The 26,135-nt window shown below is 26.9% G+C and overlaps 14 protein-coding genes across 14 annotated transcripts; 9 read left to right on the top strand and 5 right to left on the bottom strand.

The window, feature by feature from the left end:
• Positions 1 to 1,117: 1,117 nt before the first annotated feature.
• ENU1_170180 (tRNA (cytosine-5-)-methyltransferase, putative) lies at positions 1,118 to 2,653 on the bottom strand (the record flags this gene model as incomplete). The annotated part of the gene is made up of 1 exon (XM_008861122.1): positions 1,118 to 2,653. One exon carries the CDS (start codon positions 2,651 to 2,653, stop codon positions 1,118 to 1,120), a length of 1,536 nt encoding a protein of 511 aa, XP_008859344.1.
• Positions 2,654 to 3,322: 669 nt separating this feature from the next.
• ENU1_170190 (myotubularin, putative) lies at positions 3,323 to 4,903 on the top strand (the record flags this gene model as incomplete). Its single annotated transcript, XM_008861123.1, has 1 exon — positions 3,323 to 4,903. One exon carries the CDS (start codon positions 3,323 to 3,325, stop codon positions 4,901 to 4,903), a length of 1,581 nt encoding a protein of 526 aa, XP_008859345.1.
• Positions 4,904 to 5,222: 319 nt separating this feature from the next.
• ENU1_170200 (leucine rich repeat / protein phosphatase 2C domain containing protein) lies at positions 5,223 to 7,958 on the top strand (the record flags this gene model as incomplete). The annotated part of the gene is made up of 2 exons (XM_008861124.1): positions 5,223 to 5,627; positions 5,673 to 7,958. 2 exons carry the CDS (start codon positions 5,223 to 5,225, stop codon positions 7,956 to 7,958), a joined length of 2,691 nt encoding a protein of 896 aa, XP_008859346.1.
• Positions 7,959 to 8,028: 70 nt separating this feature from the next.
• Positions 8,029 to 9,592, bottom strand: ENU1_170210 (transporter, major facilitator family protein; the record flags this gene model as incomplete). Its single annotated transcript, XM_008861125.1, has 1 exon — positions 8,029 to 9,592. One exon carries the CDS (start codon positions 9,590 to 9,592, stop codon positions 8,036 to 8,038), a length of 1,557 nt encoding a protein of 518 aa, XP_008859347.1. The 3' UTR covers positions 8,029 to 8,035.
• A 233-nt stretch (positions 9,593 to 9,825) lies between these two features.
• On the top strand, positions 9,826 to 10,716 carry ENU1_170220 (hypothetical protein; the record flags this gene model as incomplete). The annotated part of the gene is made up of 1 exon (XM_008861126.1): positions 9,826 to 10,716. The coding sequence occupies one exon, from the start codon at positions 9,826 to 9,828 to the stop codon at positions 10,714 to 10,716; it is 891 nt and encodes a 296-aa protein (XP_008859348.1).
• An 85-nt stretch (positions 10,717 to 10,801) lies between these two features.
• On the top strand, positions 10,802 to 12,412 carry ENU1_170230 (MHCK/EF2 kinase domain family protein; the record flags this gene model as incomplete). The annotated part of the gene is made up of 1 exon (XM_008861127.1): positions 10,802 to 12,412. One exon carries the CDS (start codon positions 10,802 to 10,804, stop codon positions 12,410 to 12,412), a length of 1,611 nt encoding a protein of 536 aa, XP_008859349.1.
• Positions 12,413 to 12,598: 186 nt separating this feature from the next.
• Positions 12,599 to 13,273, top strand: ENU1_170240 (hypothetical protein; the record flags this gene model as incomplete). Its single annotated transcript, XM_008861128.1, has 1 exon — positions 12,599 to 13,273. The coding sequence occupies one exon, from the start codon at positions 12,599 to 12,601 to the stop codon at positions 13,271 to 13,273; it is 675 nt and encodes a 224-aa protein (XP_008859350.1).
• Positions 13,274 to 13,386: 113 nt separating this feature from the next.
• Positions 13,387 to 16,125, bottom strand: ENU1_170250 (ATPase, AAA family protein; the record flags this gene model as incomplete). The annotated part of the gene is made up of 1 exon (XM_008861129.1): positions 13,387 to 16,125. One exon carries the CDS (start codon positions 16,123 to 16,125, stop codon positions 13,387 to 13,389), a length of 2,739 nt encoding a protein of 912 aa, XP_008859351.1.
• Positions 16,126 to 16,486: 361 nt separating this feature from the next.
• Positions 16,487 to 16,812, top strand: ENU1_170260 (hypothetical protein; the record flags this gene model as incomplete). Its single annotated transcript, XM_008861130.1, has 2 exons — positions 16,487 to 16,687; positions 16,738 to 16,812. The coding sequence occupies 2 exons, from the start codon at positions 16,487 to 16,489 to the stop codon at positions 16,810 to 16,812; spliced, it is 276 nt and encodes a 91-aa protein (XP_008859352.1).
• A 308-nt stretch (positions 16,813 to 17,120) lies between these two features.
• On the top strand, positions 17,121 to 18,344 carry ENU1_170270 (histidine acid phosphatase family protein; the record flags this gene model as incomplete). The annotated part of the gene is made up of 1 exon (XM_008861131.1): positions 17,121 to 18,344. The coding sequence occupies one exon, from the start codon at positions 17,121 to 17,123 to the stop codon at positions 18,342 to 18,344; it is 1,224 nt and encodes a 407-aa protein (XP_008859353.1).
• Positions 18,345 to 18,411: 67 nt separating this feature from the next.
• Positions 18,412 to 19,929, bottom strand: ENU1_170280 (hypothetical protein; the record flags this gene model as incomplete). The annotated part of the gene is made up of 1 exon (XM_008861132.1): positions 18,412 to 19,929. One exon carries the CDS (start codon positions 19,927 to 19,929, stop codon positions 18,412 to 18,414), a length of 1,518 nt encoding a protein of 505 aa, XP_008859354.1.
• A 316-nt stretch (positions 19,930 to 20,245) lies between these two features.
• ENU1_170290 (SP-RING zinc finger domain containing protein) lies at positions 20,246 to 21,778 on the bottom strand (the record flags this gene model as incomplete). Its single annotated transcript, XM_008861133.1, has 1 exon — positions 20,246 to 21,778. One exon carries the CDS (start codon positions 21,776 to 21,778, stop codon positions 20,246 to 20,248), a length of 1,533 nt encoding a protein of 510 aa, XP_008859355.1.
• A 248-nt stretch (positions 21,779 to 22,026) lies between these two features.
• On the top strand, positions 22,027 to 25,248 carry ENU1_170300 (HEAT repeat domain containing protein; the record flags this gene model as incomplete). Its single annotated transcript, XM_008861134.1, has 1 exon — positions 22,027 to 25,248. The coding sequence occupies one exon, from the start codon at positions 22,027 to 22,029 to the stop codon at positions 25,246 to 25,248; it is 3,222 nt and encodes a 1,073-aa protein (XP_008859356.1).
• A 92-nt stretch (positions 25,249 to 25,340) lies between these two features.
• ENU1_170310 (DNA alkylation repair enzyme) lies at positions 25,341 to 26,084 on the top strand (the record flags this gene model as incomplete). Its single annotated transcript, XM_008861135.1, has 1 exon — positions 25,341 to 26,084. One exon carries the CDS (start codon positions 25,341 to 25,343, stop codon positions 26,082 to 26,084), a length of 744 nt encoding a protein of 247 aa, XP_008859357.1.
• Positions 26,085 to 26,135: the final 51 nt, after the last annotated feature.

The raw sequence follows: 26,135 nt of genomic DNA on the forward strand, positions 1-26,135 counted from the left end.
TGTAATGTTATCAATAAATGGATTAATACACAAAAAGTCAGTAAGAAGATTGAAAACACTAAAATTACAATTAGACTTCTCCAAAATCCTACGAACAATTATTATACAAAAAATATGAAGATTTAATGTTTTACACAGGAAATTCTGGCAGCACATTAGAAGGAGAACAATTTAATGCGAGTATGCTAGAAATGAACTCTATTACATCAATAGAGCATATTGAAGAAACTGGAATAAACACTTCTCAATATTCATAAAATCGAATTGTGGATATATCTAATCACTTGGTTTTTATTATATACTATTTTTGTTTATACATAAAAGAGTAAAAGTATACTTGATATAAGTTTTATTTATTATATAATAATTCAAAAAGAAGTTCAGGAATAAAGAAAGAAAAAGAGAATACATAACAAACCATAATTTGTTTAATTATAAAACAATATTAGGTATTAAAGAAAAGAATGAGCTGAGGTTTGTTAATAAAAGTTAATATAAGAAATTGTTATATACTATTTTTTCTATATAACTAGTACAAAGTTACAACATAAAATTTAAAATAGCACTATAAAACCTTTATAAAAAATATTAATAACTTTCATTATATTCTATACAATAAAATATTTAGTAAGTTATTATTTAATTAAATGGAAAGTTTTGATAATAAATATTCAATAAAATATTTTAGAATGATAGAGTTCTGATATAAATTTATTCCCCAATTGTTTATAGTATAAAACTGTATTAAAAACTGAAACAAATTCAGTTTTAAAGTTGTGCTTATTATTTTATTTAATTATCTAAAGCTTATACAATAAATGGGTTATTAAAATAATTTTTTATTGTTATAAACACTTTTTAAAGAGTTTAAAGAAAATATAATTTATGAATCACTTTGATTTATAATTCAGATGAATATATGTTAGAATGTCATTTTGCATTACATAAATTTATTAAAGTCAGTTGAACATAAAATTACTTTGTTTTCATTAATTTTAGAATACTATGAAAATTATAAGTAAAGACAATTTTTAGAAAATCAATTAAACCTTGTCCATCATATAAGAACATAATAATACTAAAAAGGTCACTAATTCATCACACAATTACCTTTATTTTATTGGATAAGGGATTCATTCAACAAAAGATGAATTAATTTCCATTCTTCTTTTGAGACATTATGGTTTAATGTAGTTTTACCTATCCATCCAATAAAATAAAATGAATCTAATATACATTTTTTCTGAGTAATTTCAATAATAATTGATCCTTCTTTCCATTTCATTAGTTCGTTTTGAATTTCCATTGAGAATGAACTGAATGGAACTGGCTCGTATTCAAGTTTCAGAAAAGATTCCAAAGACAATTTAACTCTTCTCTTCTTAATCAATGAATGAACCAAAAACAATCCATCCTCACACAACCTAAATGAAGATAGAGAATAATCATCTTTTCTTCTTCGTTCAAATAATTTACATCCACAAAATACTGACTGATAAATAGGACTTCCATTATACCATGAATATAACGAATTATCTTTTTTCACAAGAATATTATTTTCAATATGCTGTAGCTCAAATTCATTTTTGAATTGATTCCATAAAGTGTTATCCTTATTAACTTTCTCAAAACATTCCATAGTATCTTTATCTGAAGAGACTGTACTAATACTTCTATTTATTCTTAGAGCAGCAATAAAAAATCCACCAGAGTTATAGTCTTGAGGAAGTATTCTTACACAACGCTCTAAATGATAATCTTCAATAGGAGGATAGCATGTGACTGGGCAGTTTATGGTGTCATACTTTTTCCAGACAGAAACACCATTTCTTCCATTTGGAATAATGGGATGAATATCAATGAGTTGTATATTTCCTTGAAACTCTTTTAGTACAGAATGAACCACAGCTTCATCTTCAATTGGGTTCATTGAACAAGTAGAGTAAATAATAATTCCATTTTCATTAAGATGTTTTAATGACTCTCTAATAATTTTAAGTTGAGTTCGGTGGTTTTCAAAAGAAGTAGTTAATTTCCATTTAAACCATGGGTTTGAGGATTTTCGTAATGTTCCATCTCCACTACATGGTGCATCACATAAAATACAATCATACTTTCCTTTAATTTGATCTATAGAACAGTTTAATATATTTATATTTCCCCAACAATTTAGTCTATGAGCTAATATTTGAACTCTTTTTGGATCTACATCATTTGCTGTAACAAATATGTTGTTTTCTACCAACTGACTTGTTTTACTTCCTGGAGCTGCACAAATATCAAGAACAGTATTAATGTGGTACTTATTTATTAATGACTCAATAACTAATGGAGGAAACATACTACATAATTCTTGTCTATAACAATAATTTCGTTCTACTGCATTGTCAATAATTTCTTTAATTTCTTTCTTAACCGATTTGTTATTATTCCAAATAAAAATTTTGTGATTTTGAATCACTTTCATTTCATCACAAGAATTATTAAAGAGGGTTTGTAATAAATCTCGATATTTACTTTTTTGATTGATTCTTACACATAAAGGAAGTGGTTTACACCCAATGTTAAAGAGTTCTAAACGTTCTTTTTCATTTAAAATTCCATTTTGTTGTAACTCACTAAATAAATCACAATCAACACTTCGTTTTTTCATTAAATTGACAAGAGATGAGTGAATCTAAAATAAGATTTAAAGTCTAAAAATATAAAATAAAATATTAAAAGTTCATACAAACGAACATACATAAATGTTTAGTTATTCCTTTTTACTAACTTGTAAATCAAAAAACTAACAAAGAATATTTCAAACAATGTATTTATACTGGTTTCTTTTGATGAAAAAGTTGTTGTCTAATAATGCCAATGAATGTTATAAATCTCTTTTCATTCATATAATTCTTACCAAAATTAAACTAGATATATAGATAGAGTTTCATTTCTTTGATCAATCACATTTTTTTTGGTTTCCTATATGATTTGTAATAACGTTATTCTACAAAACAAAGTTATTCAATAAAATTTTTCATATTCATTAGGTATATTGTTTTCGTAAAAACCATTTTATGAGTATTATTATTCAAGAAAGAAATAATAGGATTAGTTTAATGAAATATATGGCTCAATGGTATTTTAAGAAGAATATAATTTTTGATGCTTATATCCTTTTTATTCCTATAGGATTGACCCTTTCATTTAAAAGTCTTATTTTTCATTAACATGTTTTATTATAATTTATTATTAATAAAATATCATCAAAAAAAACAATAGGATAGTAAAATAAAACTAATAATTATTATACAAAGAAAAGTCATCAGGAGATTAAATGATGATTAAATCTACTATTCCAATGATTTCTGATAAGGAGACACCTCCTTCCCCTCTTATGCCATTCAGCCCAACACCTCCTACTACTTATGATTCAGTCGTATTATCTCCACATCGATGTACAACTACAACCAATACCCCATTAGCAAAAAGTATTATTGATTTTACAACAATAAATAATAGTTATACTCAGAGTCATTCTCCACCAACACCAACTCAACAATATGATGGAAGAAATACCTTTATTGGAGAAAATTTTAAAGTCAATGCAAAGAATGGATATATAATTATAACTTATAACTACAACGAAAAAGAAAAACATATTTCAATGATTAATATTAAAGATCTTACAAACGTGAATGGAAATTGGAAAATTATTTGTAAAGACTTTCAAGTTATTCCATTGGGGAGAGGAGATGGTATATATAATTGGGTTTTTGGAGGTCTTAGGAATTGGAACCTTAGAGGTCTTCTTATATATCAAGAAAGTACTAGCGCTTATGACATTAGTGAATATTATATGCATTTAGGGTGTATTGAAGAGTGGTGTGTTCGAACATTTAATGAGGGTTATGAGATTTGTGATAGTTATCCAAGACAAATGATATTACCAATAAAGGTTTCAAAAGAAGAAATTAAATTATCTGCTTCAAGAAGATATTATAATAGATTTCCTGCATTAGTATGGTATAATAATAAATCTAAAAATGTGCTTATGAGAAATTCAGCAACAATTAAAGGATGTTATAATGATACACAAATACCATTTGCTTTTACCAATAAGAAAAATTTAATTATAATGGATTTTGTTGATAAAATAACTTCTTGTAAAACGTTATTACCAGCTATGAAAATTAGTGAAATACTTTGTTTTGATAGAAAGACATTAATGAAATATTATCATCAATTTATAGAATATATTAATCAACCAGAAGTTATATTAAAACAAATAGATAATATAAAATGGATGTCTACAATTTCTTTAATGTTAAAACAAGCGTCTTTAATTTATGAATATATGAAGAATGGAACTTCTGTTTCCATAAGTTGTATTGATGGAACTGGAATATGTTCAATACTATCATCTTTATGTTGTATATTATGTGATGATTATTTTAGAACTATTAAAGGGTTTATTGCATTAATTGAAAAAGAATGGGTTTTAATGGGATATCCATTTGCTCAATATCTTGGGATAGATAATGATTATTTCTCTAATGAGCCAGTTGAATTTATTTTATTTATTCATTGTGTGGAAGCTATTATACGTCAAAATCCAACCGCCTTAGAAATCACAGAAGATTTAATCATTTTTATTTTAGATGAATTATATAAAGGAAAATGTAATACATTTCTTTTCAATTCTGAGAAAGAAAGAAGAAGAGAATGTGTTGATGGGAAAACATTATCATTATATGATTTAATCATTCAAGAATTGAAATTATCAAAATTTAAGAATTATAACTTTGATGTAACATCTCCAGTCTCCATCTCAGAAAACTTATTAACAATCCCATTATGGACAAAATATTATTTACGGTATTCATTTCCCAAGATTGCTGAGTTGAATTTGTGTTAATTAAAACGTTTGTTTATTTCAAAGTTTTTGAACAAGTACTGAATGAGAATTTGGGTTTGTTTGAATAAAAACATTTTTTAAATTTGAAATAGAACTTAAAAGAATATCAAAGAAAGAACTAAGAAATTAACGAGATAAATATAGAAAAACAAAAAAGGGATTTACTACTATAAAAGAATTAAAGAAATTTTTTTATGAGAAAAAATGAAAAATGTGGTTATTCTATTGTACAAGTAAAAGAACCCAAAGAAATCGGGAAAAGAAACAAAAAGATTAGAATAAAAAAAGATTAGAGATGAAAGATAAGACTATTTGATTGATGTGTGAGAGAATCAATGCAGCTGGAAAAGAATTAAAAGAACTCCCTAAACCAAAGGAATTAACAATGTTAAAATCAATCAATGTTACAAATAATTGTATCAGTCATATTAATGAAATTAATGAATATAAAAACTTAGAACATCTCCTTCTTCGGAAAAATAATATTGAACAAATTCCAGCATTATCAATTCCTTTACAAGTTATTGACATATCATTAAATCCAATTAAATCAATTAAACCTTTATTATCAGTTTCTTCAATTAAAGAATTAACTATTTCTCAATGTCATTTTCTTGACATGAACTTTAATTTATCAACATTAGAATATCTTACAAAATTTGTTTGTATGTCAAATAAATTAGTTGAAATTGAATTTCTTAGAAATTGTTGTCATTTACAAAATGTTTGTTAATATTAATTTTATAAATTCTTTTTTATTAATGTTTAGTTGGATTTAAGTAATAATTTATTAACTTGTGTTCCAGAATGTCTATCAACATGTACATCTTTAACTTCATTAAATTTAAGAGACAATAATATTTCAAAAGGACTTCATTATTTAAATACATTAAAATTATTAGCTGAAATTAATGTTTCATGGAATAATATTACTGAATTAAAGAAATCATTTTATAATATTATTTCATTAACTTCAATTAAACTTAGCAATAATAAAATAAGAAGAATACATAAAAATATTGGATTTATGACAAATTTAGTAGAATTATATATTCACAGTAATCCTCAACTTCATTCTGTTCATTCGGAAATTTCTAAATTAACATTGTTAACTCTCTTAAATCTAGATAATTGTCCAAATATTATCGAATTACCTACTTTAACTAATTTAACTTCATTAGTTAATGTCTCTATGAAACATTGTTCATTGACTCAAACTCCTCTTCTACCTTTATCATGTGATTTTCATTTAGAAAACAACAACCTAACAGTATTAAATTTAGATATTTCTAAATCTACTTCTCTTCAAATTCAATTTAATAAACTAACATCAATTCCATCTTTAAATGGATCATTAGTAAATAGACTAATACTTTGTGATAATAAAATTAGACATTTAAATCTTATTGGTGCAAATTTATTATCTTTGAATATTTCTTTTAATCCAATTCTTACATTACCAACTGAAATTTCTTCATTAACTAAATTACGTCAATTATGTTGTAGTGGTTGTGGAATACGAGAAATACCTGATAACTTATTAAATAACTTTAAAAATTTAGAACAATTTGAATGTTCATTCAATCCAATTTCTACAATTATATTCTTACCTTTAGTTAATCTTCAATCTTTTGTTATGCAATTTTGTCATCTAACTCAACTACCATTCTCATTAGAACAAGCTTCAAAATTAAGAATGTTAGATGTTTCTAACAATCAACTATCTGTTTTAACATCAAAAAAATCTGCTGTTGAAACAATGAGTCAATTAACTTTATTAGACTGTTCTCATAATCAATTAAAGAGTATTGGTGACTTTTCTAAAGTTAGTTCATTAGTTGAATTAAATGTAAGTTATAATCCTATTGTCAAAATAGAAAAATTAATGGAGAAAGTTAGTAAATTACCAAAACTTACTAATCTATATTGTCATGGCATTTCTCTTAGACGAGGATATTCTTTTAAAGGAAATGATGACCTTTGTATTTCCATTAATAAAAAAGGAAGTTTAAAAGGAATTCCAATAGAGATAATATTTAAAGAAAAAGGAATTGAAAATACTCTTAAACGGTATGAAACTTTTGGTTATGATAATATTTGTAACCAAAAGTTTTGTAATGGAATTGGATCATATGAATATTGTGGAAGAAGAATATCTATGCAAGACTCTATTTTAGTTGGAAACAACTTTTTTGGAGACGCAAGTAGTTTATTTGGGATTTTTGATGGACATGGTGGGGATTATGGAAGTTGCTTTATCTCAAAAGAAATTCAAAAATCACTTGAAAAATTACGAGGAAGAGCTTTAACTAAAGAAGTCTTTGAAAATGAGATCATTTTAGCTATCCAAAACATTAATACATTAATGGAACAAAATAATATGACTGATGGAGCTACTTCTGTAATTGTTGCCTCAACAAAAACACATTATTTAATTGCCAATATTGGAGATTCAAGAGCAATTATTATTAGAAGAACAGAGACTAGTCCAATACCAATGAAGGATATAGACGATGAAATCCAACAAACGTTACGACCAAAATCTCCTTCTAAACTAGTCCTACCAAAAAAAACATTGAAAGGTAAATTGGGATGGAGTGGTGGTTCATCTAAAACAGCAAATCAAATAGAAGTTAATTTTGATTATATAGGAGGAGGTAGAATTGAAGTTGAAGCACTAACACATGACCATAAACCTAGTTATCAAGAAGATCGTCAAAGAATTAGAGAAACCGGAAATTATATAAGTGACCAAGAAAAAGTTAATGGATATATTTCTGTTACAAGGGCTATAGGAGATGTTAAATGTAAGGCATTTGTTTCTTGTGTCCCTGAGTTTTCTGAAGTAGCAAGAAGAAGTAGTGACTGTTTTGTTATTTGCGCTTGTGATGGAGTGTGGGATGTTTTCAGTAATGAAGAAATTGGAAATTTAGTTATGGCTAATGAACAAATGAATTGTACAGAATTAGCCAAACTTATTGTCGATATTGCTTATTGTAGGTTATCAAGTGATAACATTTCTTGCATTGTATTTAATTGCCAAGACTCTTTTTAATATTAGTTGAAAAAAAAAACACAATTATGTAAACAATTACTTATTTTCTAATTATGTTATTATTTCAATATTATTTTTTATTCATTATTGTCTTTATCTTCTTGATTCGTTGGAGTTGGTTCTTTTTCTATTTCTTGTGTATCTTTATTAATACTAACTTCTTTATGCTGTTCATCTTTCATTTCAACATCCTCTTCATCTTTTGGTAATTGACTATAGTCATGTTCATCTGGTTTAGGTTCATTAATACTCTTTGGTAAAAACCATGATAAGACAAATACAAGTAGAGCAATTAATGAAACTACAAAGAATGCAAAATGGATGTTAAATGGGAATTTTTGATCTAAAGTCCATGCGACTAATGGAGATGATACTAATGGACCGATTAATCTTAAAAATGCGAGTAAACTTTGAGAAAGACCAAACAAAGATCCCATTAAATTCTTTGTGACACTATTACCAACTAATACTTGATTAGTAGACAATGCAAACTGCATAATTGTTTGTAAAGATGCACTATAAAACCCAAATATAATCCATAGTAGTAATGTCCCATATGGATAAAGATAATGAATACAAGGTGGAACATTATACATAAAAAATAAACCTGAAGACCCAAGTCTATTTGTCCATAATGGTTTTAATAGATTGACAACAGGTTTATAAATAAATAATTGAGTGATAATAATTCCAACAGCTGAGATTAAAAGGAAAGTTCCAATCTCTGCTGTTTCCCAACCAAAACCTCCAACATCTACAGATGCCATCATCAATAATGGAATCATTCCCCAAACCATACCACACGAGCATTGAAGAATTGCATTCATAACGCAAGTTAAAATACCGATATATTCTTTAGAGAAACACATTTTAATCATATCTTTAATTCTAACAAGAACCTTCGTTATAATAATTTTAATAACAACATACCACTTACAATTCATCTTCTCAATAGTCCTTGGTTCTTGTAAGAAAATAACTGATAAAATGAAGGCAATTAATGTTAATGAAACACAGACTATATTAGGAAGAATATATGGAAATGTATGGAAAAATTGAATATCTCCAAAAACAGACGGATATTGAATTGCAGGACGGCAAAGATAAGCACCAATAGTAGATCCTACAATCATTCCACACCCATTCATTAATCCAATTAATCCAAAGACTTGAGTTCGATTTTCTTTTGTTGAAAGGTCTCCCATAAAAGCATTAATCACACCTAAATTACCATTAACTAATCCTAATAAAAATCTAGAAACAACTGCCCAAGGATAATTAAATGAAAATCCTAAAGACAACGTACATACAATAGTTCCTAAACATCCAAATAATAATAATGGTCTTCTACCTAATGTGTCTGACATAATACCAAGAATAAATGATGATAAAAACTGTCCAACATAGAAGCTTGAATCAAAAATTCCACTATAAAATCCTGCTTGGTTTTTAGTATCTACTACATGAAAGTCTACTACAAGAAATCCAGCATATGATGTTATAGAATTTTTATTCATACTTTCAAGGAACGATAATAACAACAATGGAATTAACTTTTTTTTAGGGAAACCTTTTGGTAATACATGGAGTAATGGAGAGAAAATATTTTGTAAAATTAATTTAACTTTTGACATTAATGAATTCATAGTTAAACAGTTTTATTTATTCAAAGATAATCAATTCCTCTATTATCTTCTATTCATTTTTCGAATATTTTTTTCTTATTTTCTTCTTATTTTTGTTTTTGAAGTAATTCATAGAAATAATTTTTATGATAGAAAACGTTATTAGTTGATAAAAATATCAACTTGAATAGATAAACTACCATCTCTAATTCAAGAACTAAATAATTATCAAGAAATAAAAAATGAAACTGTTAATACCTCTTGCTATTTTGTGTTGTATAATATCATTTTTTGATACCTATGAATTTGGGAATCAAGAATGTTTCAGAAGATCATTTGATATTTTTATTAACGATCAGTTTGTTACTTTGTGTGGATGGGGGATTGTTGGTTTATTTGAAGTTATTCTTGATATTATAATTTTTGTTTCAATACTTTTTGATTACTCCCCCTTTTTTAGACGGTTATTATCATTACTTTTATTATCCCAAGTCTTTATAAAATTTTATATTATTATCGCGGTTAATCAAAAAAAAAATTTTGTTGTTATATATTTCATTCTTGCCTCTTTACTTCATTTTCTTTATGCAGTTGCCTCTTTACTTTATTCAAAACATTCTAAACAAGAAGAGAAAATAGAACTACGGTTTTCAAATGTCAGAATCCCAGGAAGTTGTAAAAGTAAACCAAAAACTATTACCCCAAAGCCTGAATGTAATAAGACTAAGACAATCAAAATTTCTACACATGCCAAAGAAAGTATTTCTGCACTTGCCAAACAAATTGAACAACTTAATAAAGAAGCTGAAGAAAAACATCGTTTAAAAAACCGCAATATATCTCAGTCTGAAGTTATTGTGAAACCTCAACAACAAGAAAAGAAACAACTACCTGTTAATCAAAAGGAACAAATTGAAGAATTACTAAATGAAGAAACGACATTGATTAATGTTCCTAAAAGAAGAATTACAAAGAAAAAGGTTCACCAAGCTACAAAAGTTATTGGGGACGTTAAAACACAAAAAGAAACACAAGAAAAGAAAGAAGTAATCAATTTGGAAAGTAATAGAACAAAAATTTCACTTAATGAAGTTCTTCAAGCTAAGAGTCATTTAAAGTCGACAAAAAAATAATTATAATACTTAATGTTAGTATTTAATTTGGTTTAAACCTATAAAAGAAAAATAGAACTTAAAAATTTAAGAGAAACATCATTAGATGTTAAAAATTATTGAATCACGAATTAAAAAAGCTAAAAAAGTAAAAGAGTTTAAAGAGTTTCAAAGAGTAACAGAATTGAATGATTCTATTCATGAAGAACTTGATTTCCATGAAATGGTTAGGAAGATGAGAGTAGATTTAATAATTATAATTGTGGAAATGGCTTTATTGGAAAAAGACCAGATTGAAAGTTTAAGAGAAAAATTGAATCTTGTTTATGATGAAAGACCTAAAGATTTAGCGATGAGGATTTTATTTTATAATTATAATGAAATCCAAGAATTAACAGGAGATGATTTGACAAATGTATTACAAGACGAAAATAAGTTTCAGATGTTTTACAACTCTTCAATGATTAAAAAAAAACATTATCAATTAGAAATTGGTTTTGTTTATAAAAAAGTTAAAGAGATAAAAACAATTATTAAATCAAAAATTGGTTTAATTCACTTCTGCTATTCAAATTCAGTATGTGAACAACCTCATCAAATGTTGAATGATCAATATGATTATTATTGTTTAATGTTTAATGATATACAACACCCTTATCGTTCTATTCCTTTTGTAAAAAATTTCTTTGCTTCTCCTCCATTTTTAAATTCAATGTTCTCACGTTGTTTTTCAGATGAATGTTATTCGAGATATTATCATTTTAATAATGGGAATTATGAATGGTTGACAACCAAAAAAAAACCAAAGTTTAAAGAATGTGAATGTCATCATGGGATTTTTGTTGATCTTCAACAAAATGAAACAGAATGTCCAGAATTTGGGATATGTTATTCTGGGGAAATTAATATAGCAGATTTTCCTTTTGGAGTTGGTGCTGTGAGAATTGCTTTTCATGGATTTGATATGGATAAGAACGAAATTATCATCAAACAATTTAAAACCAAAAATATGATGGGGTTTGAAAGTTATGTTGATACGGTTGCTATGCATCTTCAATGTCAGTATGTTAGTCATTTATTTGAGTCTTATATTAGTTTATTGAAAGAAGGAAAAACAATTGAAGAAATTACAATGTCAGATATTCTTTCAAGAAAAGAAGAACTCGAATCAAATAAAAACAGAAAAACAGAAAATGAACAAAAAGAAAGAAATGAACTTGACTCTATTAAGAAAGTTACTTTTATTCCTTTAAGATTATTTATTGAAACTCCAAGAACATCTTCACTCAGAAGACAATTCTTTGATTCAAAAAAAATTAGTGTCAATGAAATTGAAAAAATGGCAGTAGGCAAAACAATATGGTTTATTGAACAACCATTAGTTGGAAGTTTTGAAAAGTACAATTCAAATAACTCAAGCGTTAATTATTGTAACTATAGTTATACTATGCAGTGTTTCTCTCATTTTTCTTACTTTATTTCATCAAAGTCTTTCATTATCACTGACCTTCAAGGTGTATTTCGTAAAGAAGATAATCTATATGAACTAACAGATCCAGCAATTCATCATCAATTTTTGTCCCATTATTTCTTTGCATTTACTAATCTTGGAAACACTGGAATAAACCAATTTTTTATAACCCACAAATGTAATAAGTATTGTACAGCATTACAATTACCTCCTCATCCTTTCCAACCATCTGAGCTTTATAAATAATTTATTCTTCTAAATTTGTTTTATTTTATTACTAATACTAATAACGTGTCACCACATAACATCCACAGTAATGTTAAAAAAGTTACAAAGAATAAATTTGAAATTAATAAAATATTAGACAACTCACCCTTTTTTTCTCAAAAATAAAAAGAAAAAAACTTAATAAAAAGGTTAAAAAGTGGAAATATGTCTGAGTCAAGCTCAAGTTCTGGTTCTATTGATGAACAAGGAAATGAAAAATACTATGGGTTTAGATTCGATACTATCAAAGCTTTAAATGAAGTTTTTGAAAGTTCTGTAGAAGAGCCAAAGATTGATGAAGATGGTTTTCCATTGATTGATGAAGATTGGGAATTATCTCAATTTTGGTACGACAAGGCAACTGGAGATAGGGTGATTGATTATATTGCTAATTATGTTAATTCTATAGAAAATTGTAAAGTAGCATGTGTATCAACACCTTCAATTTATCGTGCTTATATTAGAAACAAAGAAAAAGTTCCTAATGCTGAATTTGTATTATTTGAATATGATACTCGTTTTCAAGTATTTGGAATTAATTTTTCATTTTATGACTATAAGAAACCAACAATGCTAAAAGAAGAATATCACCACCAATTTGATTTAATCATTGTAGACCCTCCATTCTTATCTGATGAATGTGATGAAAAAGTTTCTCATACTGTTGAATTTTTAGGTAAACCAAAAAATTACCAATTAGTCTTCTTAACTGGTAAATTGGCTGAGCCTTATTTAATGAAATATTTCCCAGGTATTTCTTTAACTGATGTTAGAATAGAACATGAACATCAACTTCAAAATTCTTTTGGATGTTTTTCAACAAAAGATCCATTAATTTAATTAATTATTAACGTTTCTTTTACTAAAATTAGTAATAAATCAATATCTCATAAAAATAATTATTAAATACAAAAGGATTTACAACAAATCAATTACTTATTGTGAGATATTCATTAAATGAAATATGAAACAATTTCATTATTACCTTGTTTATTTTCACCAAACTGTTCATTCCAATTTCTAATTTCAGTCAAAAATGGTGAATCTTTGTTTGTACTAGGGTTCATTGTACTAAGTACTTCAAAGAAGTCATTGTCATTCATAGCACGGATTTGTTCTTTAGCAACTTCTATAGTTGGATTAACAAATTCTTCCACTTTAACAAATGGAGAAGGATTTATTCCTTTAGACTCCATTTCTTTTTGTTCTTTCTTTAATTGTTCTATTCGTTCTTTCTCTTTATTTTCCTTTGCAATATAATCTCGAATTGGTCTCATAGCAGCAGCACAACATAAATTAAACAAATCACAACCAGAATATCCTGGTGTTTTTTCAGCTATTTTACTAATATCACAGTCTATTTTCTCTCCTTTTAATATAATCTTTAATATATTTTCACGGTCTTCTTTTGTTGGAAGATCAACAAGAATTCTTCTACTGAACCTTCGTAAGATAGCATCATCTAAATCAAATGGCCTATTTGTTGCTCCAAGTACAATAATTTGTTCAAGGTTCTGTGATTTTAGACCATCCCATAATGTCATAAATTCGTTTTTCATCTTTCTCAATGTTTCATTTTCATTTTGTGATGTTCTTTTACCTAATAATGCATCAACTTCATCAATAAAAATAACACATGGTGACAACTTAGCTGCTAATGAAAATAATGCTTTAACAAATTTTTCAGCTTCTCCAAACCACTTTGATTCGAGTGATGATAATGATGCATTAATAAAATTGGCTTTACTTTCTTTAGCAACAGCTTTGGCTAACATAGTTTTACCAGTTCCTGGTGGACCGAAGAAAAGAATTCCTTTACTGCGTTTTGTAAGAGACCCTTTCTTAAAGAGTTCTGGTCTTAATAATGGTAATGTAATAGATTCATACAATGTTTCTTTAACTTTTTCTAATGCCCCAATATCACTGAAAGAAACATCAACATCTCCTGCACGGATAACGTCATTCATTAATTTCTTTTCAAATTCATTTTCTGCTTCTAATGTATCAACTACATCTTTTACCGGATTTAATTGCATTTGCATAGCAATAGCACGCATAATAGATTCTTTAGAAATTGTTCGAATATTTTTATCTGGTCTTTTTTCTATTTCATGGGCAAATGCCCAGCCTACAATCTTTTCAACATCTTCTTCTTTTAAATCTAGTTGTAGTTCTGAGTCATCAATTTTTTCCATTTCAAGTCCATGTTTTAATAACTCATTCTTGATTGATCGTTTAGAAATAGAGGCAGACATTTGTTTAGCATCCTCTTGCATCATAATCCACCATGAACGAGCTTCTTCTCCAGTTGGTGTTTGAATAGTAATTGAATTACCAAACATCTTCTGTAAAGTTTTAAAAATACTTCTTCCATGTTGTTGTCCTTTAATTCCATAAGCATCTACCATCTTAATTTCCTTCTCACTGAACATACAAATACCTTGGTCTACTTGTGCAATTTGTTTTGAATGAGATGATTTAGGAGGTGGTGCATTAGCATTACATCCAACAAGAATACCTTCATTACGTTTTTTAAAGTCATTAATAAATGTTCTAATTTCTGTAGAAACATCATGTTTCAATTGCATAATAACATCTACTTTTTGTAATACAACAATTAATTGAGGATATGTTTTTAATATTTCAGGTAATCTTCCTATTAATCTTCTGTCTTGATTAGGAACTTCTTCATCTACTCCACCTAACATATCAATTTCTACAAACGCTCCACTATGTCCGTTTGGTGTATTTTCAAAGTTTACAGCAACTTTACCATTTGCAACAAATAAAACAGTTCCAATCTTGCCTAATTGTTCTTCATCAGAATATTTTCCTTTTCCAATATATTTAACACGATCACCATATTGGAAATTTTTTATACACTCTTGTTCAACACCATCTACTGCCCCAAGCAATGTACAATCAATTTCTAAAAGAGGAACATTCATCTCATTTGCTATTCGTTTTAATAACCTACTAACAAATAACTCTGTACCATTTGGCGTTGTTAATAATAAAGTTCTACTTAATGATGGAATACGAGAATAAATTGCTTCTTCTGGTGTAGAAGAAAGACAAAAATCAAATTCAGAACGAAGTTGTTGTTGAATATTTTCTGGAATAAATTGCCAAATTTGTTCTGTTTGATCAGTTTGTGCTTGGTTTGGTTTATATATAAGACGTTCTGAAAGTTCAGCAATACTTGGTGTTTGGATTGGTCTAATGGTCTTTGTTTGAAACCGTTTATTTGTTTGTCTAGGTTGTTCTGCTAAAACATCTTCTCTCATTGGATGTAATGTTGTTGTACCATCACAATAATGAAATTTAAATAAATAAGTTTCACTGAAGTAAAAACCTATTTCGTTTCCATCTTCTAAAATAACTTTTTCTCGGTCTCTTCCTTTTCTAATTGGTTTCTGGTTAACATATACACAACCAAGTTGTGATATTACTTCTAAATATCCTTTTTTTCTATCCTCATCATATAAAAAATTACATTCAACACCTACAGTTAACCCACTATTCTTTGAAAATGAATATACCTTACTATTTAATTCTACAGTTGGATATTTACAATTATCATTTAATGGAACTAATTCTCCCCATTTTTTATTCTCCTCTTTACCTCTTCTCTTATTTGATCGTTGGTCTTCTATAAGAGGGTGTTTTCCTTCAATGTTATACCTATTCATCTTTTTCTGTTATGGATGAGTTTTTTAGTTTCTTTTCATTTTTTCTGATTTAGGAATTATCTCAAAACTGTTTTATATAACTATTATATAAATATTTATCTATTTTTTTTATTTTCTGTACTTTACAAGAAGTTAGAACTTTTCTACAACTTAACTGAAACGAAAGATTCTTTTTTGTGATAAAATAAAAGTAGAATTTTCCCACTTATCAATTAAATCCCGAAGATTGAAATGAAAATTAGGTGCAAAGGGTTATTATTCAGTTAATTTCACAGTTTTATTATATCAATGTGTTTGAGGTAGCAATTTGATTATTTTTAAACCCTTGTCTCTCAAATATATAACTCAGATAACAAGTTTTATGCAGACTGAATACCTTATTTTCAACTCGGTAAGCACTTACAACCGAATTAAACAATCATTTTATGATAAAATTCATATTAAACAACATTTTCTTGATTCACAAAAAAACAAAAACATTACCTGTAATTCAACTATTGAACCATCAGATAATGAAGAGTCTGAAACTCTATCAAAGCCAATGTCTATTGAGCAAAATGATGTTTGTTTTTTTGGTTTTTAAATAATATAGAAATTTAATCAATGGAATAGCATGACTCAATAGATGATGTTCTTGCAATTATGCTTGGAGGTTGCCATGATCTAGCTTCTTCCCCACATGATTAAAACAACTAAGGATGTTGTTAGTCTATATCTTAAGTAAATAGTTTTCTGGTTTTCTTCTATGCTTCAAATTATTTTTAATTACAAAATTTTATATGAAAGAACAACTGTTTTCTTTTGTTTGTTTTTTACATTTTTAATAAGTAAGAAATAACTTAATACTTAATTCTAATTCAGAAAAAACACATGATGAAAATAACTAATTTTCAATGAATAATACTTTTTCTACAAATAAGACAAAAGAATTTTCTTCCTGTAGTTTAGTTAAAAAAAAAAATAAGAACTTCTAAATACATAGACTTCCAAAAATCATGTCATCAATTCAATGTATTATTTTTATAATATTTGTTACAACTGCTTTGAGCAATTATTGCCAAGCACCACTTCCCAAGGTTGTTTCAGTTCCTAAAGGATACAATTTAATATTTGTTCAAACATTAACTAGACATGGTGATAGAAGTCCTATGAACTCATTTGATCAAGACGATGCATTTTATAATTGTAGTGGAATAACATTATCTAGTGTAAGAGAAAGTGATTCAATAGGGAAAGCTGGTGATACAATAAGGATAAATGTTATTGATAAAAATACTAATCCATATGCTAAAAACTTTATGTGGAAAGGAAATTGTGAAACTTCTCAGTTGACTGTTAAAGGAATAAGACAACACCACAATTTAGGAATATATCAACGAAAAAAATATTTGGATATGGGGTTTCTTCCTGTTGAATACGACCCTAGAAAAATTTATATTAGAAGTACCGAACGTAGTAGAACTATTCAATCATCTCAAGCCTTTAGTCAAACATTTTATCCACCAGAAACAAGATTACAAGAAAAAATAATTCCAATATATGTCGTTCCAAAAGATATTGAAATAATGTTTCCTAATAGGGATCTTTGCAGTGAAATTAGTAAAAGAGAAAAAGATACCTATAAAATTGCTCTTGTTAATCAAACTCGTTTGTCAGTTCAACGTTTTGAAGAAAAAGCAATTAAAATACTCGGATTTAAATCAAAATATGATTGGTTAGAAGATTATGTTGATATTATGAATTGTAGAATATGTCACAATATCTCCTTACCATGTAGAAATGGAGAGTGTTTAACCATTGAGGATTATAATCAATTATGGTATCAAACTCAATTAGAAAATAGGTATTTATTTAGAACTGATGGACTAGCTCAATTACAAATTGGGCTATTCCTAAAAGAACTAATTGATAGGGCAGAGATGGCATTAAATGGTACAAGTAGTTATGTCTACGAACATTATACAGGTCATGATTCAACATTACTGCCATACCTTGCATTAATTGGACAAGATGTATTCACATGGCCACCATATGCCAGTCACATTGACATTGAAATTTATTCATTTGAAGGAGAAAGGTATGTAAGGGTGGTATATAATAATGAAGTCATATCATTACCAATATGCCATCAAGTAGATGGTTTTTGTAAATGGGAAGAATATAAAGATTATTTATTGAAGAAGGGAGTAGTGTCAATGAGTGAATGTAAACCTAAATAATGAATAATTTAGTAGTTTATTTAACCTGTTACGATGGTTCATGGAAAAATGTATCAACAAAAAAAAATTAGAAGTGAGGAGTTTTTGGTGGTGAAATAATATCATTTGTTAAGTCTGGAGTTATTGGATTAGGACTATTCATTGAACCACCCCTAATCCGTTTATCCATTGCATGAGAAGAATTAGACCTCTTCTTTTTTAAGAATTCTTTGAGTTTAGAAAGGTCTTCAGAAGGAAGACCAATCATTGCCAATTCTTCATCATCCATACTAAATAAATCATCTTGACTAATATATCCGAAACAAATAAATACTTCGGCATACTGTTCCAAGCCAAGAGGAGTTAATAATTTTTTCATTACCTCAATTGGACTATCATTAAATTTATTTGGTTTCATTTTCTCAAGTTCAGCTCCATTAAATAATAATGAAAATTCAGGGAATAACTTTACAATAAAACTACTTAATGTTTCACTATATTCATTATAATATGATGATTCAATATCATCACTAGCTTCAGGAATACATATAAAGTCTTGTGCATTTTTAATAATAGACTGTAATTTTTTCATTCCACCAGCAAATCTATCTTGTTGCCCATAAATTGCAAACACTGGTATTTTTACCATTTTAATCATTTTAACATTTTCAAATATTCCTTTACCAAATGTAGATGGATCCATCTTAGGACTTATCATTATTACTCCAGCTGCAATTGTTTCATTTTTCTTAGTTTTTTTTTTACTTGCTAACATTAAAGATACAGCTGCACCAACTCCTTTTCCACATAAAATTAATCTACTTGTTGGTTTATGTAAAATAGAAGTAATATATGAATATACATATTCTGCATTTGTTGCTAATAATTCATCTGAATAAGGCTGGTCAAATAATCCATAACTTGGATATTCAAATGCTAATATGTTACAATGCATTGTTTCTGTTAATAGTTCTAATGATGAGGTTATTAGTCCTAAATCTTCTCCACAATCATGCATATACATAATTGTTACTGGTTCAATAGAAGTACTTGATTTCATTGAACATTTAAACCATAAAGCAGGTATATCTTTTTTAACATTTCCTGTTTTAATATAAATTAAATGAGGTAATGCTTTAGTATAACTACAAGGTGGTTTTTGTGACATTGCCACATTAAAGGCTCTTCCAAATACTACGTCTGAAATATAATGAACTCTCATTCTAGGAGAAGTTAATTGGTTTGATGGTGATAACATTGTTGCACTTTTTTCTACTTGTTGTTGAGCTTCACGTAACATTGAATTAAACTTTTCAGGTAATTGAGTTGTTGAATATTCATTATGAAATTTTTTAATAACTTGTAATTGAATTGGAAAAATATCTACTTGTAAAGTATCACCATCACTAGCATACATTGAAATAGAATCATTCCAATTAGGAATAACACGAATACTTGGGATATGACAAAATGTTCCTTCTTGTCTAATTGGAGGTTGAACTTTTTCAATAATAGAACTAAACTCAGAGTATAAAGAATAAATTCCTTGTGATTTGATATTTTCTGTTGAAGAATGGTAAGTGTGTTCAATCACACAATATCCCATTTTTTTCTCTCTTTTTAGATTCTTCTTTTTTTTTCTGTTATTTTGATTTTTCTTTTTATTCAGAGAGTTGCTCTTTTTGCTTTTTATTTCTATTTCTTTTTTTTTCTAGCTTTTTATAATTATTTTTACTATTTTTACTTATTATTCTTTATAAAGATCTCTAAATGCTTTTTAAAAAGTTAATAACGAAATAAAAAAACAAAAGTTATTTATAAAATTTCACAAAATAATAAAGAATTTTAAAGATTTTCGACAATACACTAAAAAATATTACAATTTCTTATTTGCAATAAGAATTGATTTTTTTATTCTTCTTTTAAAAATTAATCTTGTCGGGATTGTTTTCTATAGTTTCGTCAGAAGTATAATCATAATCACCCTCACAATCATACTGAAAAGAAAGATTTTCTTCCGTTGAAGTAGAATGATAAAATGTATTAACTGATTTAATTTTAGTAATTGTACAATCATTGTCAATGCTTTTTCTTTCTGATTGAGTATTATCACTTAAGTTTTGTTTATTTTCAACATTATTATTAAATGTACATTCAGTATTATCGATATCATCAACGTCAATAACACTAGGATAACTATCAACATCTATGACATCATTTGTTAAAAGTAACTCATTTTTATTTTTGTCTTTATAATTAACACACCCATTAATAATTTCAACAAACTCAGCACTTGGAGGTGCTTTTTGAATTATTTCTTGAAGTTTAATATTTAATTCAACATCTTCCCAATAACAAACTTGCTTACAAAAACAACAAATCCAAGGTTTATGTTTCCAACTAGTAATTAAACTTATTGCATCCATATAGAAATTATGACTACAGTGTTTTCCTTTTACTGGATTATTCATTCTACATTTAGAGAATGGACAATTTAATGAAATAACAACTCTATCTTCTAATTCCATTTCACCATCACTAATAATATCATCTACAAGTTTATCAGTATAACGATGTTCTTTATTAATTTCATCAATTAATCTATCTGTTATTACAGATGGATTTTCTTGATTACAAGTAAAAATAACAATAGTTTCATTTGACTTGATTTTATATATTCCATTTTTAATTGGATAAGGAATAACTTTATATTTTGTGTTTTCATTATATTGTTCAAACAAATAATCAGTTTTATCTATTGTTACATATGCTGATACATCAATTCCAGAATTGTTAATTACTCTTATAAAAGCATTTTGACGTATATTGACTGTTTCAAAATTTTGTTTTGGTTGAATAATGTAAAGTACTTTTGAGAGTGTATAATATGAAAGTAATGTTTCTTTAAACCTAACTGGTAATTGATCAACTAAACTCATAATAATTGGATGATGTATTTCAGGTAATTTAGGTTTAATAGGAATTACTTGAATTGGTTCTGAAACAGATGTTACATAGCTTTTTGAAGGCAATATTTCTTGATTTGGAAGAAGGTCTTGATCATGTTCTAAAGAATTAGAAGATACAGTCTTTTTTATAGGAATAAAAACTTTTAGAGAGGAATGTGTTGAAGAAGTACGTTTTAAAGAAGTGTTTAATGGTTGATGAGTTATAGACTGAGAAGAATTTTCAGGTGGTACTTCTTTATTTAATTCATTACAAAGATATTTTCCAAAGTCAATAAGTGATATAAAGTTTGAATAAGGTTGAAGATAATGAAACATAGGAATAGAAAATAAGTATGATCTTAATGAAATTAGTTTACTTGTTTCTTTATTTAATATTTCTCCACTTTCTTGAAAAAGATATTCAAACGGATAGTCTTCTTTATTTAATTTAAGTATTTTGTATATTTCTGTTTCTTTATTTTGTTGTAACCATTCCAAGTACTTCATTGAGACAATGAAATTATGTTAATTTTTTTTTATTTAAAAATTTTTATTTCTTTTTTTATATTTTTGTTATTTTGCTTTTTTTTTGAAGAACAATCAAAAAAATTTCCTTTAATTTACATGAAAAAGTTGTAAATTAGTATTTTAGGGTATTTACTTTTCACTTAGAGTTATTTTCATCAATTTAAAAAAAGAGAAAAACTGAGATGAAAAGTGAAAAACTAAGAATCGATTTAAAATTAAAAGACATAATGGAGTTTGAGATTCCTCAAACAGAACATGAAAAGGAAAAAGGGTATGGTGGGTTATTAGATTGCAGTATACCAAATGGTTTTGAAAATGATTGTAAATTATCAGATATAAAAAAAATCACATCATCAATAATTAAAGAAGCGTCATTAGACCCTCTTATTTTATACTCAGAACCAAACAAATATGGATATTTACATTTAGCAGCACAAAAAAAAGTATTATCAAATTCTATTTGTCAAATTGCGATTTCATTAGTTAAATATAATCTTGAATCTTTAAATTCAGACCAATGTAAACAATACAGAAGTACTTTAAAAATGATTATTTATCTAGAAAGTCTTATTGACATTGATCAACTTGTTATTAAGAGTGTCATTGATGTTTTACAATTACCGTTTGATAGTATTTTTACATCACCTGATACCTTCTTTTTAGATACTATAAGGCAAATAGCAACAAAGGGAATAAAAACAATTGACAGTGAATTTTTAAATAAAGTCTTTATTCAACTAACAAATCTTAATCATATAGAAGGGATTGTTACAGGACTTATACAATTATTAAGTGAAGATAATGATATTATTAAAATTGCTAACTCCATTCTTCGTAATAATAGTCCAGTATTACAAAAATTTCTTAGACAATTACTTTCTATTGATACCATAAATCCAAAATTACTAAAAAGTATTTCTATCTTATTTCCTTTACTACCTGAGTTAGTTCCTGAAAGTAAATTAAAATTACCGAGTATTCTTCATTGTTTATTAGATCAACAAGAACATATACTTCGTAATGCTGTAATTGAGTGTTATGCTAATATTCTTCTTGATACCCCAAATGATCAGTTATATGATTGTCTTACTGAAAGATTTCATGACATTAATTCATTTGTAAGAGTTAAAGTATTACAAATGTGGCAAATGCTTGTTGAACATAGATGTATCCCACTAGAACGATTTAATAAATTAACTTCTAGTGCTGTTGAACGTTTAAATGACAAATCAACACCAGTAAGAAAAAATGCAATTTCATTATTACAAGCAATGCTAGTATTTAATCCATATTCAGTTATATTAAGAAGAGACCTTTTTGAATCGAAGTTACAAGAAACTGCTGAAATGTTAAAAGAAAATGTAAAGGAAGAAAACAAAGATGACAGTGAAGAAGAAGAAGAAGAACAAGAATTTACTGTTCCAGTTAATAAAATTTTAGAGATATTTGAAGGAACTGGATTTCAACATGTCGCAGATACTGAATTACTTGAAGCTAAAAAACAAGAAGTTTTAAAAAATTTTATTGAGTGGTTAAAAAATTCAATTGAATTTATTAGTGTATTTGAAGAGGCTGTTGATTCTGTTGAAAGAATATTGGAATCAACATCAGTGTTAGATCTTAAAGAAGCAATTAAATTCTTTGGAAGTATTTGTCAATACAAAATACCTAAAGGAGCAAGAGCACTAAAGAAAACATTAGAACTATTATTTTCTAAAGAAGTTGATGTTCAAAATGTTATTGTTGAAGCAGTTTCTAAAGCTCTTTGTGAAGAATCTCCACAAAATACAGTAAATAATTTATTAATTATGACAAATGGATCAAATATTGGAGAAGAATTATGTATTAAGAAATTAGTTGAATTGCTTATTCAAAAAAAAGTTATTGGACCAACAGAAATTGATTATTTATGGGCATATATGGCTGGTAAATTACCAAGTGGAGGAGACATGGAGGCACTTACTGCATTAACACTATTATCTTTTATTGGAGCTGCAAAACCATCATTAATATTAAACAAAATATCATTATTAAATTCAATTTGCTTCAAAAAAGGACAACTTCCTACATTTATATATAGAGGATGTCAAGTTTTATATCAATTATATGATGAAAAGAATGAGTTAGAAAAGATTAGTGCAAATGATCCAACTATAATTCAAATAATGGATTGTCTTGATGAAACAATGGGGTCAAACACATGGATTGCTTTATGCCAATTAGTTCTTGACCTTGTTTATAAAGCAGTTGATAATCCAAATGAAATAGGGAAAGAAATTATTTTAAGAAGAGTTGCTGAAGTTGGAAAAAGTTCTAAAGTATCAAACGTTAGTAAATTATTGTCTGCTGTTGGAGGAGTAGCAAGAAAACAAGGAGAGATATATGAAAAAATGAAAGAAGGTGTTGTAGATGAAGTTGAGAAAAAAAAAGGAAAGAAGGGAAAACGGATTAGTGTTGCGTGTGAAAATAAAATTCATGAAGTTGTTGGTGAAGTGTTAGAAGATGGGTTATTAGGAGAGTTTGTACCAATTATAAATGACTATTGTAAAGATATTATTGAAGGAAAATATAATGAAGATAATTTCTTAACATTCAGAGCTGTTGTGGTTAACTCTTTATGTTCTTTTATGATGGTTAGTCAACATTATTGTGAAGAACATCTTCAAGAATTATTTACTATATTAGAAAATACACAAGATGAATGTGTTAGAAGTAATATTGTTTATTATGTTGGAGACTTTGCATGTAGATATCCAAATCTGTTAGAAGGATGGATTAAATATCTTTATGGGCGTTTAAAAGATCCAAGTGCATTAGTTAGGAGAAGTGCAGTTATTGTATTAAGTGAATTAATATTTCATGATATTATTAAGGTAAAAGGGTCAATATATTTGATGGGACTTGCACTTGTTGATGATGAAGAAAGAGTTAGAGATTTGGCTCATACATTTTTCCAAGAATATTCATCAAAAACAAATGCCATTTACAATGTTCTTCCTGACCTTATTTCATCACTTGGAAATGAGGATATTAGTAAAGAACATTTTAGATATATTATTAAATACATCTTTTCATTTATTTCAAAAGATAAACAACATGAACAATTAATGAATAAATTATGTTCAAGATTTACTATGAATGAACAAACACCAAAACAATGGGAATATACTGCTTATTGTTTATCTCTCTTATCATATAATGAAAAAACATTAAAAAAATTAATCAGCTCAGTAAAAATTTTTGGAAATAAATTACATATTACAGAAGTTAAAGAAGCTTTCATATCTTTATGTCAACGACTAAGGAAGTTTGCTAAACCAGAAATGAAAGTATTAATTGAAGAGTTTGAAAAAATAATCATCAAAGAAGGAGGTGAAGATGAACTTAATGAAAAAGAAGAAGAAAATAATAATCAAGAAATGTCAGAAGAACAAAATTATGATGAATGATAAAAACTATTTTTTATTTTTCTTCTTTTTAATTTGAAATATAAGAACTATTGAGTTATTTAAAAGAAAACTTAGAATTTATGTAGATTAAGATGAAAGCTAATGAACTTATTCAAAGAATTATTACATTAGAAAATAAAGATAAAGCAAAAATATTACAAAGGTTTTTCAAAACTGGAAAAGGTGAATATGGTGAAGGAGACCTTTTTCTAGGAGTTTCCTTACCATTAATCAGAAAAGAAACAAAAGTATTTTTAAATACTTATATTCAACGAAAAAAATTGATTGAAGGAAAGACAATAAATGAAGTATTGAATGAAGTAAAAGATTTATTAAATAATAAATATCATGAAATTCGGGTATCAGGTTGTGTCATTCTTGTCGCATTATATCCAATTGATGAAGAAGCTGTTTATAAATTTTATCTCACTCAAACAGAACATTTAAATAATTGGGATTTAGTTGATATAACGTGTTATAAAATTCTTGGAAAATACTTGTTAAAAAAGGAAAAGGATATTCTTTACATATTAGCTCAAAGTAAATCTTTATGGGAAAGAAGAATTTCAATGGTCACAACAATGGCATTCATTAAAAATGGACAATTTGAAGATGCATTAAAAATTTGTGATATTCTTAAATCAGATCCTCATGACTTAATACATAAAGCATGTGGATGGATGTTAAAAGAAATAGGAAAGAAAAATAAAAAGAAACTAATAACTTATCTTAATGAAAATGTAACAACACTACATCCAGTAACACGAAATTATGCATGTGAACATTTATCTAATGAATTAAAACAAAAATATAAAGAACTTGCCAAACAAAAATAATTCAGTTATTTCTTCTTCTTATCCTTTTGTGGTTTTATTCCAAATGATAAC

This window comes from Entamoeba nuttalli, assembly GCF_000257125.1.
Source record: "Entamoeba nuttalli P19 unplaced genomic scaffold asmbl_7385, whole genome shotgun sequence".
In the NCBI taxonomy this organism is placed as follows: Eukaryota; Evosea; order Mastigamoebida; family Endamoebidae; genus Entamoeba; species Entamoeba nuttalli.